Source organism: Pelobates fuscus, chromosome 13 (assembly GCF_036172605.1).
Source record: "Pelobates fuscus isolate aPelFus1 chromosome 13, aPelFus1.pri, whole genome shotgun sequence".
Taxonomy (NCBI): domain Eukaryota; kingdom Metazoa; phylum Chordata; class Amphibia; order Anura; family Pelobatidae; genus Pelobates; species Pelobates fuscus.
Window position 1 is genome coordinate 94,637,712 of NC_086329.1, and position 18,787 is coordinate 94,656,498.

The 18,787-nt window shown below is 41.7% G+C and overlaps 1 protein-coding gene across 1 annotated transcript in view; it reads right to left on the reverse strand.

Annotated features, from left to right (window-relative positions):
• PEA15 (proliferation and apoptosis adaptor protein 15) overlaps positions 1-18,787 on the reverse strand; it is an 87,473-nt gene that overhangs the window by 24,409 nt on the left and 44,277 nt on the right. The window contains exon 2 of the mRNA XM_063439692.1: positions 4,900-5,077. Within this exon, the coding sequence (XP_063295762.1) occupies positions 4,900-5,071 (172 nt within the window). The 5' untranslated portion in view covers positions 5,072-5,077. The remainder of the gene's footprint in view (positions 1-4,899; positions 5,078-18,787) is intronic.

Here is an 18,787-nt window from a genome sequence, read left to right on the forward strand (position 1 = left end):
AAAGGCTGATATGCTAGCGGTAGCGATCGCAGGCGTAGATAGACGGGGCCCAGATAGAGGCGATAGTAGATGGAATGAGGAACCTCTAAGTAGAAATCAGTGCGCATACTGTAGGGAAGAAGGGCATTGGAGAAATGAGTGTCCTCGAAGAGAACAGTGTGAGAGAGACAGACCTAGGACAGGTTACGGAAACTTTAGAGGCAGAGCGAGAGGTAGAGGAGGCCCCGGAGGGAGTAATGGTAATAGAGGGAGTAATGGGAACAGAGGAAGTGTTAGGGAAGACAGGTATATTCCAGCAGCGCAAAGGTCCCGCGATAGAGAAGGTAGGGACTTTGTGGGATTGGCTGACACGGTCATGGAGGACTATTGATACCGACCGGGCTCCATCCCCCTTGGTCGAGCGGAGCCTATGGTCGATGTATCAATAGGGGGAAAAAGGAGTGCGTTCATGATCGACACTGGTGCTGAACATTCAGTGGTGACTAATCTAGTTGCTCCTCCATCTGGAAGGACTATTACTGTAATAGGAGCAACTGGAAGAAGTGCTGAAAAAACGGTTCTTAAAAGTCGACTCTGTACATTGGGAGGCCACGTAGTAAAACATCAATTCCTTTATATGCCTGAATGTCCAGTCCAATTGCTGGGACGTGATATGCTATCAAAATTACAAGCGCAGATTACGTTCCTACCAAATGGAACAACATCCTTAAAGTTTAATGGACCTTCAGGTATTATGACACTATCCGTACCAAAGGAAGAAGAGTGGCGACTTTATACAGCGTTGACTAGCCAAAACCCTAGGAGTGATGAGTCTTTATTCAACATACCAGGAGTTTGGGCAGAGAACAACCCACCAGGACTGGCCCGCAATATTCCACCTATTAAAATTGAACTAAAACTTGGGGTTTATCCAGTGAGCCTAAGACAATACCACATCCCGCAGAAGGCTAAGAAGAACATCCAATCTTATCTGGATAAGTTCATACGCGATAAAAGTAGCCGAAGTGACTCCGTGGATACATCACTCCAGGGTTAAACCAGCAGCAGTCGATTCTTGGCAAGTTACAGCAGATCCAGAGAATCCCTGCAAGATCCGGTTAAAACGCACTACTCAGTCGGAGTAACGAGGAACTTTTGTGGATTACAAATTTTATTGTTACAGGGATTTGGTGCGTGAGTGAGAAGGCCATAATAAAGCCTGTCCGCCCACCGACGTATAGTTTATAAGCCAGGGAAAGTCTCGAAGGGACTCCTGTGAAGACGAGCAGAACTCCATTCCCTGCAGCCCTTACATCCTGGAAGCTGAGGTGCCTTCGCACGGACGAAGACTGAGGATGACGGCGAAAGATGTGTTTTTGATAGTGTTTATTTATGTATGTTTTTATATTCAGGAAGGTAGAGGTACCGACACTCCTAGCTGTGAGGTATGCATTAAGACTACGAGAACAGGTAACCATATTTCCCAAACCCTAATTTGGCATTCACAATACGAGTGTAAAGGAGATGTATCGAGATGTAGATACTTAAATATAGACTATAGTGTGTGCCATTTAGGAGTAGGAGAACCTAAGTGCTTCAGTCCGGAGTATCAACCTCGTACAATTTGGTTGACTCTCAGGAATGGAGATCCTCAGGGGACCCTAATTAATAAGACAGTGTTAGAATCCGTACATTCTTCGGGTGTTCTGCTATTTGATGCGTGTAAAGCAATATCAAGTGGTAGAAAGCCGTGGAATGTATGTGGGGATCTTAGATGGGAGAGGACGTATGGGTCTAATGATAAATATATTTGTCCCAGTAGTAAAAATAAATATGTGAGTCCTAGATGCCCAAATAAAGACTATAACTTTTGCCCATATTGGTCTTGTGTGGGGTGGGCAACTTAGGGACAGACAGTAGACAAAGACATGATAGTGACTAAGTTGCCGACTAGCCCATATTGTAAGTCTATGGAATGCAATCCCATTCATATACTTATAAATAACCCCGATAAGTTCTTAGACAAATATGGTAATTTATTTGGGTTTCAGATATACGGGACGGGTTTAGATCCTGGGACAGTATTGTTTATAGGGATAGAGACTGATACGGTATCCTCCCAAACTCATCATGTATACCATTCCTTTTATGAAGAGATGAGTATAGATAATAAGATCCCCCATAATGCTAAAAACCTGTTTATTGATTTAGCCGAAAGTATTGCCGGTAGTCTTAATGTTACCAACTGCTATGTGTGTGGAGGTACTAACATGGGAGACCAATGGCCTTGGGAAGCAAAGGAGGTAATGTCCGGTTCTGAGGCAGTTGACCAATTAATATCTACACAAGCCGATTATCATATGAGTGTTAGAGGTAAATCTGAGTGGAGATTAAAGACCTCCATCATAGGTTATGTTTGCATAGCAAGGAAAGGAATAATGTATAATACTTCTGTAGGAGAATTAACTTGTCTAGGGCAAAAAGCTTATGATGATGATACAAAGAATACAACCTGGTGGTCGGCTTCAAATGTCTCAGAACCATCTAACCCGTTTGCTAGATACGCCAATTTAAAGGATGTGTGGTTTGATTTATCCATCACATCTACCTGGAGAGCCCCAGCAAATTTGTACTGGATCTGTGGTAAGAAAGCCTATTCGGAGTTGCCACAGGACTGGGAAGGGGCATGTGTGTTGGGTATGCTCAAACCATCCTTCTTCTTGTTACCGATTGAAACAGGTGAGACTTTAGGTGTTAAAGTGTATGATGTGAATCATAGGAAGAAAAGGGGACCCATAGAGATAGGCGCCTGGGAAGATGATGAATGGCCTCCCCAGCGTATCATAGATTATTATGGGCCAGCCACGTGGGCTGAGGATGGTACCTTTGGTTACAGAACCCCTATTTATATGCTCAACCGCATTATAAGATTACAGGCGGTGGTTGAGATTATTACTAACGAAACATCACAAGCGCTCAATCTTCTAGCGAAGCATAACACCAGGATGAGGACAGCAGTCTACCAAAATAGATTAGCCTTGGATTACCTTTTGGCAGTAGAGGGAGGTGTATGTGGGAAGTTTAACCTGAGCAATTGCTGTCTTCAAATAGATGACGAAGGGCAAGCAATAGCTGAGCTTACTAGCCATATGGTTAAACTAGCGCATGTGCCTACTCAGGTATGGAAAGGGTATAATCCAAGTAGTTGGTTTGGTAGCTGGTATGAGTGGTTTGAAGGGCTTAAGGCAGTGGTAGGTGGAGTCCTACTGATTTTAATGTTGTGCCTACTCCTGCCGTGTCTTATACCCTTAGTAGTTAGGTCTGTGCAAAGCCTGATAGAAAATATAGCAGAGAGGAAGGCTGCTGCACAGATAATGGCGATTTACAAGTATAAGGCTCTAGATCAGGGAGAACCAATGCAGGAAGATGAGTGTTGAAGATTCACATCATAAGATAAGTCTGGTCTGGTTCATGGTAACTTGCGGTGTATGCAAACCAAGGTTAAGTGATGCCTCAAGTAATTGTGAAATATCAAGAGGCATCAAAGGGGGGAATGTGGTGGAATCTCGGTAAAAATAAATTTAGTAGGCCGAGATTACCACGTGGCATGTGTACGTGCATATGCTGACGTATCGATCAGTTGGTTGCACGAGGCAAGATACGATCAGTAGTGTACGGAGCATGTGCAAGAATACAGGATGTAGTATTCCCCCTCCTCCATTGTGCTGGACAAGCCATGCGGTCAAGCAGGAAGTTAATTCTTATTTGTATTGATTGGTTAAGAGAATGTGCGGGTGGAGCTTAATATGGGAGGAGTTATGTGCCTATATAAGGAGCCTGCACTATTGTCCGGGGCTCAGAACTTGCTGTATTTTGGTGACGCTAGTCCCTCTGAGTCCCGATCGGTGATCCAATAAAGAATCTCTTCCTTCCTGAAGAAACCTGTGTCCATCTCTCTGTGCTTCGCTTCCGTCAGTTTCTCCGGTATCACGTATACATTTGAAATAATAGCCACTATATTAATTACAAACAAGTCAAAAAAGGTTGGGAACCACTGCTATAGACCATTGGGTTTTAGCCTTCAGAAGCATTTCTAGCCTAGAATGTGTTATGAATGCTTCGTTGGTGTTAATTTTATGTAGGTTTGAACTTATGTATGTCATGGAAAATAATAAAATTTATATTCGGACAGAAAAAAATAAAAATAACAAATGATGATTTTGGTACTCCATTTTATTTTTGGAGGTAAAAATAAGTTCAAAACACTGAATACCAATGTCTGATGCTAGTTTGGGAAAAAAAGCATTCTAAGCCAAAAAGTTACAACTGAGATGGCTTATTATACACTATGTAAAATCTTTACTTTTATTCAATCGAAATGCAATAATAGAGAAAGGTCCTTCCTAATATATACTGTATGAATTGGGGCTGATGTGTACTATGGTCATGCTGCCGCCCGAGAGTAGTGGGAGTTTGAGCACAGGACTTGTTGTTGTTTTTTTGTATTCCTTCCTAATATATACATAATATATATAATGTAAAATGCAAAATTAATAATTCAACTTCATTCATTATATAAATTGATATACAATAATATCGCTTTATGGGCTTAGCAAATGTTATATTCCCTTATTTTCTAAGCTCATAAAGTAGGCTTCCTCAAACTCCGGCCCTCCAGATGTTGCTGAACTACAACTCCCATGATTCTATGAATGAAATAGGCTGAGAATCATGGGAGTTGTAGTTCAGCAACATCTGGAGGGCCGGAGTTTGGGGAAGCCTGTATAAAGCAATATTATTTACATATAAGCAGTCTTTATAGTAACAAATGTCGGCTTCTCAACCAAAGCTATATCCTGCCAGCCCGCCCTTGGGGACACAGGGCCAGCCTGGTCATTGTCCGCCTCGCTGAGCCTGTACCTTTTGCCAATTTGTCGTGTTTTTCCAGGAAGCTGAACCAGTCCTGGCAGGTGGTCATCTCCTCACTTTTCTCGCTGGGAATGTCCTCCTTGCACGCCGATTTTAGTTGGTCCAGGTCCTCGTTAGTTATATTTTCAGAGAGCTCCTGTAGTAAAGCGTCGTACTCCTCCATGCTGGCCTGTGGATAAGAAGAACATGTTAATAGCTGTGTGTCACGCCGTTATTATCATTACTTATAAAGTGCCAGCATATTGCACTTTGCTATACATTTGGCAAACAGAGCGTTGTGGCTATTGTGGTGGATTGGGCAAGTGATACGAAAACAAGACAGGTGGAAGGTTCTACTTTAGCATTACTACATTACTACCGACCGCTATCCTTGGTTTCATTGGTCGTTGACTTCATTAAAGGTAGTCTATGCCTGCGCCTACCACTGAGCAGTGGATTCCAATTCAAAGTTGTGAAATACATGAATACCATCATTGGATTTGGGAAGGGAAGGGGAGACATGCCAGTTACATAGGCTGAAAAGAGACATGTGTCCATCAAGTTCAGCCATTCTGTACATCTGTTTTTTGCTATTGATCCAAAAGAAGGCAAAAAAAAACCCAGTTTGAAGCACTTCCGAATTTTGCAACTACCTAGAAAAAAATTCCATCTTGACCCCAGAAAGGCAGTCAGATTTATCCCTGGATCAATAAGCTATTACCCTAAAATTGAAATCCTTGAATATTATATTTTTGCAAGTATGCATCTAGTGCTGTTTGAACATCTGTGCAGTGCACGTCATTACTGATGGCCAATTATATCAGAGGGGGTGTATCAGACAAGGCTACGTGACCATTTGTCCTGCAGCCTCACCAACAAGGCCTGCACATACTCGCTGTATTGGCAGAAAGGTAGGCCAATTGTATCAAATCAGGACTGTCCCACCGGATGCAGGACAGTTGGAAGTTTTTTTTCCTAACTTTAGTGTTTACCTCAGTAATTACAACCAGATCCTATGCTGTGACACAGTTTTACGCAGTGTGCCATAGTCTTTATTATATGCCCAGCCTCCTGGGATGCAAGCCCCAGTCTCAGTCCCACATGTTACATTTGCGATGACCTCCTGCTTTAAGGCCAGCTCCTTGAGGACAGGTCATTGCATGATTTCCTTTGTGGGTAATTTAAAGGTTATTGTTTTATTAAAAAAAAAAAAAGTGTCAACGTCCACAGATTTAAAGATGTTCCCAAAAACAGGGAGTATTTGAGGACTGCAAGCTTTTTAATTAACACCACTGTCTTCTCGTTTTCGTTTCCCTCAGCAATATGATTTGTTTTGCAATTTTTAGTGAAATCACATATGGTTTCCTCTTTTACTACCAACGACACATGGGCAATTAATTTAAAACATTTACAGTCTAAATATGCCTTAGCAGAGATGCCTGTCCATACAGCTGGCCTCTGTTTAGCTTTCTAAAGAGGAGGCTGCCGAATGGTATGTTTATTACGGGTAAGCACTCTGTTATAACCATACCTAGCCACAAGCTGGCGCTATAACAGGGGCTAAAATATTACATATCAACCAGGAGAGGTAGGAAAAACGACCCTACAGTGAATGGATATAATTATTATTTTATTATTATTATTATTATTGGTATTTATATTGTATAATTATGAAATTATACAACCTGTCCTGGGTTTTTTAATAAGGTGTAAAATTGTTAGGAATTCAAAGTGAATATCAAATATTAGGATAAAATGGACGAACTGGACAAATTCTGCTAACTTTTCAGTTTAGATATTTTGGTAAAAAATGTAACATTTAAATCTTCAACCCTTTGGTTCCGCCCACTCTCAAGACAGAGATACTTCTGCTCGGGGACACCTAAAAAGATTGTGTTGTCCTCTTTGACTTCTTCACATCTTTAATATCTTCTCTGCCAATGTGTCTTATATTCACCCTGTCCTTGCCCACGCCGGCGATGCGGCTGTCTCTCTGCCCACGTATATAATATGTGTATGTGTATATACATGTTAGACACTCTCTGCCCTCTCCCATGCCAGCCTCTCCAATGTCACCAAACCTGCTATTTGGTGTCCGTTCTCTTCCAATTGACTGTTTTATGGTCTCTGCCTTCGCACACCTGTAATGGTCTATTTGCCCTTGCCCACACCTGTAATGGTCTCTTTGCCCTTTCCCATACCTATAATGATCTCTTTTCCCTTGCCCACACCTGTAATGATCTATTTTCCCTTGCCCATACCTGTAATGGTCTATTTTGCCTTTTCCCACACCTGTAATTGCCCGCGCTCACACCCTTAGTGGTCTTTTGCCCTCGTTCATGCCTGTTATTGCTTGGGGTGACCCCATGTGATGCGGTGCCGGATGATGTATATAAAAGCAAGCTGCTCCAGATTCTTTGGGCCCCGGAATGTTTGTTTACCTTCTTTCCACCAAGCTATGATGTGGGCTGTGAATTCTCTACATGCCATTAAATAACTGTTCCATGACTAGCAGTGCTATGATCACGCTATCCCCCAGCTTGTTACACCATTTAATGGATCCGTGTGTTTGCTTGTTCTCCTGTCAGGGGATCGAAGCAATGTCTGCGCACTGAGTAATATCCGCATTAGAGGGTTCTGTATGGTTAGATAGTTTGATGTCGTAACTAGTATAATATGCATTCCTGTCATCTCTTTAACCCGTCTAGTCACTTAAAAAGTATTCGTAGTCTGTTTCGAAGATCATAAATACATCTGGACACATGGCTCAAAAACAAAATAGATATTCGGCTGCCTTTGTAATCTAACCACTAGATCTGCCACGGCCTTGATTAATACGAAAGCAGCTGATTGTACAGGAACACAGCTTCTGAAATAAAAGGGAATCATGACGGAATATTTCCGTCGTGTGTTCTTTTTTTTTTTTTTTTTTTTTAATTCTTTATTTTTGTAGTGCTCAGAATTAGACATGTTTATAGTGCCACGAAAGCAGATATAAGCCAAAAGATTAACACAAGATATTTGGTAACATGGCAAGCATTAACAGCACAATTTTTTTTTAGAGAGTACATGAAGTAAAATTAGACAGTTTGAGTAAACTTATATGCTTTTAGAGATTAAACGTAGTTGAGACCTACGTGGGTAGTGAGGCCTCTAGGGCTGTGTAGGTGTGTGAGCATTTTGGATAATTGTCGGTTGCCTTAGGCCATATGTGTAGCGTATGAGATTATCCAGGGAGTGCAAAGGTTAATGAGCATGAAGCACAGTGTTGCGAGCATTATAAGTGTGAATGTGTCAGCTGGTCGGCATGCTGTGTGTGACATTTGCTTAGGTGCATGATATGCTAAACTCAAGCTCGATTATGAGTAACTTGAAAAGACACATGTGATACACACTAAAGCAGCTTCAACTTTTAAGATTAGACTTTAGAGTGTCCACCCCAAGTGAGTCCCACGCCAGTTAGGTGAGGGTCAGCGTTTGCATGCCAGGCGACCCGTCCTTATGCAGTGAGGATGTCTTTATTGGGACATAAGGTTTGGTGACTGCTGTAGTACTTTTAGTCCCTTTATGGCTTATTGGCAGTCCAGTCTGGTACTTGTCGTGGGCTGAAGAGAGGACCCAATTACCATGTCGGTTTTAGGTGGCAGTCCTTGTTGTTCGGTCCCCTTGCGGTGAGCCGATCGGAATGGCAGGTCAGACCAGGGTGTTGCATCATTGTCGCTCGATGTGGTTGGTGTCCTCCAGCATGTCAGGTATTAGTGCAGTTTCCCCATAGCGTGTCTTGTGGGGTCTTAGCACTCACTCCGCCAGCCTGTCTGAGTCGGCGGTCCGCTTGTGTGGCGTCAGGAGAGGTGAGTGCGCCTGGCGGTCCTCAGGGTCGCCTGCCACGCGGCCTCCGCCATTTTGGGGGTGGCCTGTGTTCTAGGTCCGCTCTGCTGCTGTTCCTTGCGCCGATGTCATGGCGCTCTGATGGGCGTGGGGGACCGGGATTACCCCCGCCGGTCCAGAGGGGGGGGGGAACAGGGCCAGACCCGCCTAGCCCTGTGTTTCTGCCTTGCCGCTGGTGGGCAGGAGAGCTGGGCAGCGGCCGTCCACCCTACTCACCGCCCGAGCGGTCCTCATCTTGTGCGACAGGGATCGCCCCTCCGAGGGGCTAAAACTTCGTAGCAAGCCTCTCCTCTGGACCAGGGTGGCCTCTTGCACTGGGTTACAGCAGACAGTCGTCAGGTAAATGTTATGCCGGGTTTTAGAGGTTAAAATTTGAGAGTTTTGCAGGAGCTATTCCATTATGCGACTGTTCAGCCTGGCGGTCCAGCCCCGCCCCCCCCGTCGTGTGTTCTTAAGGGGTTAGATGGAACTGTGTTTACATATTTTCAACGCTCTCTCTATATAATGCTTTAAAAAGTCTTGCCTAGATTGTTGCTTTAACCATTCCTTGCCAGAGATTTAAATTATATGCGTGACTTTAACTTGGCTACCCTGTTTTTATTTGGAATATAATTAACATCAATACTCTTTAAAGGGTTACTTCGTACATCCTCACCACCACGGCCAGCATTCTAAGTGTAACTGGGCACCTGATAATAGATTAAACTGTTTAGCAATAGTTTGCCTGTTACCTGATTCTTGTTGGGTGCCAAGGTGCCCATGATGGCAGCTTAACTGGATGCCGAATCTGCTGCTCATTCATTGGCTAAGACCTGGCTGGACTAATGACACTGCCGGAGGCGGAGTTAAACCTCTGTCAGATAACCTAAGTATCTCGGTATGCGTAACATTTCATTCTGTAACACTGGCTCCTTGTACCATAATCACCTCAAAACACTGATGTGGTCATGGTACTGGAAAAATAGACAAATACTCAATCATAGAGAGGATGGCTCTAACATTTAATCCCATTTATTTTTTTATTAATGGTACTTCTGAAAGTACTGCATTTGAATAGTTTTATATTAAAACACCTTTCTTTAGTACTGATTGGTTAATAGATTCTGAGCACGTGTTTTGACAGGCAGAAGAGTATCGTTAACAATAGCTTATTCTCAAATCTGCCATTTTATTTTTATTATTACAATTAAACTTCTTCATTTCTCATTAAAGTCAAGATGTCTGTGAACGCAGTGAGACATTTATGCGTTGGCTCCTGAAAGGCCGAAAGGAAGGGAGAAAAAAATAATAATAATAACTTATTTTTCTAAATTTTTATCGAGTCTTTCACAGCTCTAAAAAAGCTATTTGTATGAATGCAGTATAAAAAGTCACAATGACAATTGTTTTGTAATGTTTGATCTGGTTTTGAAATTATTCATTTCTTTCTTTATAAGACCTCTATCAAAACTTTTTTTTTTTTTTTTGCTTTGATATTTTCTTTGAGGTATTTTTTTTTATATAAATATTTGTTCCTTTATAAAAGCAGTGCACCCATACGTTCGTGGGTAGGTATATCTCTCTCTGAAAGTAATTTTAGTAAAATGTCAAGCTAGCGGCAACCAGATGCGGGACTTGCCTTTGGAACTACGCCTTCTTGAGGCTATCCATGCTAATTAAAGCAGCTGATACACTTAAAATTAAAAGGTATTTTATTTATTTTTTAAAACTTTTTATATATTTCAGTCTGGGTTATTTCAGTGAATAAATGCACAGATTTTTTTTTCACATTATTGCACTGCAGTCTGCATGGATGACTGCAAGAGTTCTTACTCCTCACACTAAAATGAATGCAGTTTCAAGTCTAAAACAATCTTACAATGCCCTTTAAAGGAACAGTACAGTGTCAGGAATACAGATGTTTAGAGGTCTAAATGCACTGTTTAGATTTCCCAGCCCCCCCTTACCCTAGTTAAAAAGGTGTTTTGCTCACCTTATGTCCAACGTCATGCAGGTTACATAGTTACATAGTTATATAGTTACATAGCTGAAAAGAGACTTGCGTCCATCAAGTTCAGCCATCCTCACATTTGTTTTTTTGCTGTTGATCCAAAAGAAGGCAACAAAACCCAGTTTAAAGCACAATTTTGCAACAAGCTAGGAAAAAAATTCCTTCTTGACCCCAGAATGGCAGTCAGATTTATCCTTGGATCAAGCAGTTATTACCCTAGGTCTCCTCGCGACGTCGGAAATAAGGTGGCTCTGCCCACGCTCTGCCTCCTTGGCTGAGATCATCAGATTTGATGATCTCAGCCAATCCAATGCTTTCCCATAGGTAAGCATTGGGAGGCTATTGCGCAATCTGTGTAAAAATGCCACGCCGTGCCAATTAGCTTCACCTCATAGAGATGCATTGAATCAATGCATCTCTATGAGGATCATCACGCTCCTCCATGCAGAGCGTGCATATGCTGAAGTCAGTGCTGCACAATGTACAGAAAGCACCTCTAGTGGACGTCTGAGAGAGTGCTCCTAGGCTGTAATGTGAACACTGCCGTTTACATTAAAATGCCTGCAGGGACAGGCCGTACATACCAGAACTTTAAGCTGTAGTTGCTTTGGTGACCATACTGTCCCTTTAATAAGGCATTACCAAAAATCGCTGTTTAATTTGCTAAAAGTAATAGTTGCCTATATTACGTTGCTACATATAAGGTCACTGCGTGTGGGGGCTGGACTACTTTACCGTAGATCCCTGCTAGGACAGCGGTTTATCGGAAGTCCTGAACGGGAATGTATCTGAACCTTTTTTGTACCACCGATACCAATTGATACAGAGGGCTCGCTCAATGAATTCTTATTTTCCCTAGAGCTCACAGATGTGCAGCAAATTAGGTAAATCAAGAGGTGAGATGTTTGGATTTTTTTATTTTATTTAGTTTTTTTTAAAGCAAATTTATGGATCTTGGATAACATAAGGTAATTTGCATAAAATGCCCTGTTGTTGCCTTTTTTTCCATAGCTTCCCAGCAGAGGACTTCTTGCAACGTGAGCCAGCAGGACACCTGTGCTGTTGGGATATAGTTTTCCCCGCTCAGTACCTTGGAACATGAATGTAGCTACCATTTGGAATCCAGAGCAGGCCCAATGGTTCTTAGTGCCTTAGGCCAAAGATGCTTCACCTTGACATTGCAGCTGTGTGCAAGACGCAGCCTCCATGATGTTGAGCAGTAACAAATTTAGCCACAATTGCTAAAGGCAAGGTATCACTTTGACGATCTCAGAGTGACTTCCTTCAATAGCAAAAAGCTGCCTTCATCTTGGTGCCTTGGGAACAGTCACTTTTTTAAACCTATATCATGCCCTTCCTTTACCTTTTCGAACCTTTTCGGGATGTCCTAATTCCCCCCCCCCCCTTCTCTTATTATATAACCTGTAACAAGTGGAATCAGTTGCTCTGTCCTCGAGATGCAAACAGGGTTGGGGAACTAGAACCAGCTACTTTGTATTCTGTCTAGAGGAGTCCTGATGCTTATTGCTAGTGACAGAGACTGCAGCCTCCAAGAGACCAGACAAGCAGAATTAAACTGTAGCTCGGGGCTCAGCTCTGTACCGTCTACACACTTACAAATCTACCTTATGTACACTAACCGGGTCAGCAAGGATCGAGCTGCTCAGTCACACGTTAAAGTCCGTGACCGATATGCTTCACGTACATATATACATATGTAAATACAGTGTAAGGCAAATTAGGGGTAAGTGGATAATACACTTTGTATCCCTGTAAAAGTTGCATAAAAACCGCTTCTCTCGACATCAAGGTAGAATTTTGTTTCCCAATGCAGCCAGCGCATATTCAGTGCGTTCTAGATCCTGAAAAATGTAATTTAGTATATTGGATGCTTACGGTCTCCGTATAATTGCAAACTGCCCAATAATTAATTAAATTTCACTTTGCAGAAATTGCATGTAATACAATCTAGCCTTTCCGTTGGTCTGACTCAATCGCTCTGTTCATTGTGCTATGATAGCAAATCAGATTACGTATATGAAGGGGCTTATTAAGGCACTCCGATTGATTTCATGCTTAGACTATATATTAAAAAACATCTATTAATAGGAATGTTTTTTTGTATCAAATCCCAACAGTTTCCTGCTGTGCGTACAGAACATTTATCACAAATTTTCGTCTAACATAGCCCAATAATAAAAAACTTAAAACTTCATGTCCGTTGTATATTAAGTTATATTGACTATTTTCATCTAAAATTTAAAAATCACTTTGAATTCCTGACGTCTGCTTTATTGAATAACTATGTATATGTTGAAATATAAACTTTGGCAAAAAAAGATGAAAGGGACGCTCCAGGCAGCTTACCTATTCATCCATAGGTTGTGGTCTAAGGAAGTCTATGTTCTATTTTATTAATTACAGCTCCACATATGTACTAAAATCTCTGCAGCTCTGTGTTCCTCTCACTATGACCTGTGCATGATTTTGTGCAGAGTGTGCACACTATACGACACCCCGATGAGTTTTACATGCATTCTCGTATCGTATCGTATGGGCACAGTCATTTATAGAAAATCATGAATGAAGCCATTCTGCAAAGTAATAAAATGGCTTTTGAAGTGTCGTAGTTTCATTTATATTTATCCATGATTGGAAGACATGCTGAACTAGCTTTCTCCTGAATTTCAATTTTAAAGGGACACTATAAGCACCCAGACCACTTCAGCTCATTGAATTGGTCTGGGTGCAGTGTCCCTGTCCCCCTTATCACTGCAGAGTTAATTATTGCTGTTTTTCAATTAATCAGACAGCCACTAGATGCACATCCTGGTGGCTTGGCGACTAACTGATGCTGGAGGTCCTCACACTGCATGAGGAAATCCAGCGTCCGGAAAATCCCCATGATGCCTAATGGTCTTGCAGTTCTCACCATGTGCATTAGCCCCCCCCCCCCCACCTATCAGAAGACGTTAGAGGAAACATTCTCCGATTCAGCTCTGCTTTCACTTTTGCTACGTTAGCCTTAAATTTTAAAATACAGTCTGAATTTCTGACATTTCTCACATTAGTGAATAACCCAATATGTGTCAGCTAATTTGCATAAAATGCCCTGTCGGTGCCTTTTTCTGTGTTTTCTTTTTTTAAAAGTTCGTTACGATGCCAGCACACGGTTTCTATAATCTAAATATATACTTTAACACAAAATGAATGTATAAAATGGATAACACAAGGAATTAAACACTTTACATGCTGGATTTAGTAACCCCTATATCTCAAACCTGACAGGTTCACTTTAAACAGCAAATCAAAGTATTGTTTTTGGTACTTCAACCCAAACATGCGAGGTCCAGCAGCTGCTACAAAGACCTGTTTTTGTGTTATATTAACACTGTCAGGGGAAATGACCTCTCATATAACAGCATCCGCTAACAGCTCGGCACAGAAGCCCCCCTTTCCATACTCTGTGGTCTTCCCTGGGAGGAAATAAATTCCTGTTTTGTTGCTTTAGGAGGAAGCTTTCCAGCGGAACTCCTTTTCCTGAAACAGTGAATCATTTTCTTGGCTTCATTGGTTTTTTTTTTTTTATTTCCCCCCCTCCCTGCGCCGAGGTTGGAGATTAATTCAGTATTCTGAGCTGCATGTCGTACACCCAGCCGCGACGCCTGAGTCGTTTTCATCTTTATACTTTCAAACCTTTTCTTCCCTGATTGTTTTGCTCATCCTCTGCTGCGTTCCTTTTAATTCCCTAATTTATTTATTATCCCCAGAAGAAACGCATGCTCTTTTTAATCCAAACATTAATAACGGCATAGTCTGGGGCGTCGGACACTACACTCTAATTAAATGGGTAATATATAGTATGTTTTTAGCAGAATAAATCCCCTTTTTTAATGATTTTGATTATTTTCTCTATGTTTTTTTCTGCCTTTACAAGTTGTCTATTCTTTGCAATAGTTTTCGCCGGAGCACATCTGCTTTAGGAAAAGTGATTCAGCCTTACGGTTATTTATTTTTGGAAAGGCGCCGATATGCTTTTAAAGAAGATTTGTTTCTTGATTTTTGTTTAGAACATGTCGTGTTTATCGCTTTTAGCATCCCGATTAATCTAAATTTGGATATAGGGTTTATTTGTTAATGTGTAGATGTGTCCTATTTTGAGGTGGTTGTTTTGTAAATGTAGGGACCCTCTGAAATCATTGGCTTCACTTCCTGAGTGCTGTATCAGAATGTTAATTGCCCTCCCAGCTCTGGGCCATGATTGACGGCTGTGGTCAGCCAGCTGGAATTAAACATAGCGAATGGAGAGAAAAAAAAGAGAGAAAGAGAAGTAAAGCACTGGACACTTCCTGATATCTGAAGTGCAATATTACATAACTTTTTACAGATTAACCCATGGTTCCTAGCTGCTTAAAGGGACACTATAGCTTTGGCAATCCAAATATGTATTCTTAACGCTATTGTGCTTGACTACAATTTTAGGTTACCGCCAACACCCCCCTCCCCAAAATGAAGTTTAAAAAAAAAAAAGTAATTGTCCTCCCCTTTCCCCCTAACTGCTGTGCTCTTTCCACAGCCAGCCTCCTTGGCAGAGGTCATCCGTAGCAGAGCATTGGGAGGCTAGTGCGCATGCGCAGTAAATTGATGCACTGCACCAATCCAATTGACCAGCCAGAGACCATCTAATCATAAAAGCCCTGATTCACAAGGCTATTTCAGTGGAAGGGCTCCTAGTGGCTGTCTAGAGGCAATTTAACCCTGCAATGTTTTTAGTCGCAGGGTTAGAAAGACAGTCATGGCACCCAGACCACTTAATTGAGAGGACGTATCCTTGGTGCCTTTTAAGTCCAAGACATGGTCCAATTCTAGAGTATAGCTCATCACATCCTACCCACTTTTTTACATTGAACTCACTAACATATCACGTGGCACATAGGCCTCAATTTCATTGTTTTGGATAAGTGATCACAACCTGATTTATATATACAGATGTCATCAGTAAACACTCTGCTTCTAACAATTGTCTATCGTTTGGGACATATTACAATGACTCAATAACTCAATCATTGCTGGCTGTTTGGATTAAGTTTACCCTTAAATAGGAACCTGGCAATTGCAAATACAGGATTTACCTGCAACACTCCAATATAGCTGGGGAAAACACAACAACATAACTTTAGATCTTTTTCTGGCTCCTCGGTTTTTCTAAATTATTCACAGTTTTGTCTCACCACAGTGGTGAAAGTTGTAACCGTCTCAAGCCATAAATATTTCATTAACATAGTTTACTGTCTTTGCCTGGATAACCTCTACCTGCTTCGTTAACTCTTACCTACCGAGACGTTCTCAACGCGATCTAGTTATATTTCTAATTCCACCGCCCAATGACGACACACATCCTGCAGGGGGCGCTAACAAGGTGGCAAGTCGCAGGGATGTCAATAAATGCTGATACTGTCCAGACACCTTCCTGCTAATGACATGCACTTAGTTCCTTTCCTTTCTCACCTAAAACACCAGCCATGAATTCCTGACGCCTGCTTTCTATCAAAACATTCTGAGCTGGGAACATTGCAGAATGCAGTGCAGAGCTTAAACAAATGGGACTGGTTCTTTTACGTCTGCCATGTATAATTAATATTATTATCATTAATATTTTTTTAGAGCTGTACAATGGGTAGACTAACAGACAAGTATTTGTGACCAGACGAGTTGGATGCACAGGAATAGATTGGATTGAGGGCCTTGCTCCAACGAGCTTACATTCTAGAGGGAGTGGGATAAGATATATATACCGGTCCGGTAGGTTGGTGCAAGTTTCCTCCTGTTAAAAAGGCAGGCTAGGCACACAATCCGAAATATATATTTTTTTTAAGGCTCTAGAAAGATGGGAGAATGCTGCTATCTTCAGCCACTTTCCTGGACAATGTTTCAAGAAACTATTTAGGATTTTAAAACGATAACATGTTGTGACGAGCTAGCCAATCAGACAGTCTGAGGATGCTATATCGGGGGAAACTGTTATATTAAGGACGGTATTGCAAATTTCACTGAAATTCTAGATAGAATTCTGGAATAAATAGAATCTCTCGCCTTTTGTTTGTTTCCTGTAGAAGATAAATGAAAAGGTTGATGCATTCTTTCAGTGTGGCACTGTGGAGGACAGAGAATTTCAAGGGACATCCAATTAAGTGATATGGAGCGGTAGGGAGTGACTGGGTAAGTGATATGGGGAGGGAGTGATGGATTGGGCAAATTATATGTAGATGGAAGAAGGATTAGATGCAAACGAGATCAGAGAAAGGGAAAAATTCTCTAACTCAGCTCTGCTTCCAGTTGAAGGGACACTATAGTCACCCAGACCACTTCAGCTCAATGAAGTGGTCTGGGTGCCAGGTCCCTCTAGGGTTAACCCTTCCTGATGTAAACATAGCAGTTTCAGAGAAACTGCTATGTTTACATTTGGGGTTAAGCCAGTCTTCCGGACAGCTACTAGAGGTGCATCTGCAATGATTGAGACATATTGTACCTCAATCACGCAGAGCGTCCGTAGGTGAGCTACTGAAGGGGTTTTAACCCCTTCAGCGCCACGATAGGGGGACCCTGAGGGTGGGGGCACCCTCAGGGTACTATAGTGTCCCTTTAATCTACTTTGATGTATAATTTGAGATACATTTTAGTGATTAGCCCTGATAATGTATCGTTAGTGTTCTTTTATTAAATGCTATTACAATATTTCAAACTTGTGCTAACGTGCAGCGTGTATGAGTTAATCACAGAGCTATACATATACATGCTACTTTTTGTTTCTATCCATTGCAGTTCTCCTGGGGTCAGGCTCTGAATGAGCCCAGATAATGATTTTGTTTTAATGGCACTATGTTGGTAGTGTTTCCTCTCAGACACCATCAGATTCTTACTATATCAGACCAGCTCGTAGGTTGCAGAATGCGGAGTTCTGTAGGAAGATTAGATTGGCTGGTTTTCTTCCCCCAGGTTAAATGAACTTTCTTGACCCGGTGCCGGATATTGTAATAAATGTCCTGGCTGGGATTTGAACCCTGTCAGGGGATCCATAAATCTATACGATTTCTTCCCAATCGCTCTGTGCTGGGGTTATTGCTTCATTTGTGGTAGAACATGGCATTACTTCTCATTAAAGCATTTGGTTAGACAAGGGAGCATGATGAGAGCCGTCGGAGCTGAGATTAAAGGATATGATTATCGCTGTGCAGAGAGCTGCGATTTTGGGTTGTATTGGCCCCCAGTATGGAGACCTACCTCTCCACTAGCACTGCTAAGTGGGGTGGTGTACCGAGGATTAACAGGGCCCTTAACACAAAGAGCGATATCTTGCAATTTTCCCCTTGAAACTTAGGGGATTTTCTATTGCGTCACGAAAACAATATAGTTCTATAGACTGAAATGATGGGATGCTGGGCAGCAAAGGCTAACATTAATGTAGCAAGGGTAGTAGATACCTGAAATAGCCTTCCAGTGGAAGCAGTAAGGGCTAACAGTGACATAGAAAGGGTCGTAGATTCCAAGAATAGCCTTCCAGGGGAAACAATAAAGACTAAAACTGGCTCAGAAAGGGTAGTCTATACATGGAATAGCCTTCCAGTGAAAGCAGTAGTGGCTAATAGGAATATAGATAGAATTTAGATACATGGAATAACCTTCCAGTTAATGTTATAAAGACTAAAAGTAAAAAAAAAATAGTAGAGTATCTGTAACAGCCTTCTAGAGGAAGCAGTATAGGCTAACACTAATAAAGAAAGGGTAGTGGATACCTAGAACAGCTTTCCAGTGGAAGTAGTAAAGGCTAACAGTGATATATAAAGGGTAGTGGATACCTAGAACAGCCTTCCAGTGGAAGCAGTAAAGGCTAACAGTGAAATATAAAGGGTAGTGAATAGCCTTCCAGTGGAAGCAGTAAAGGCTAACAGTGATATATAAAGGGTAGTGGATACCTAGAATAACCTTCCAGTGGAAGCAGTAAAGGCTAACAGTGAAATATAA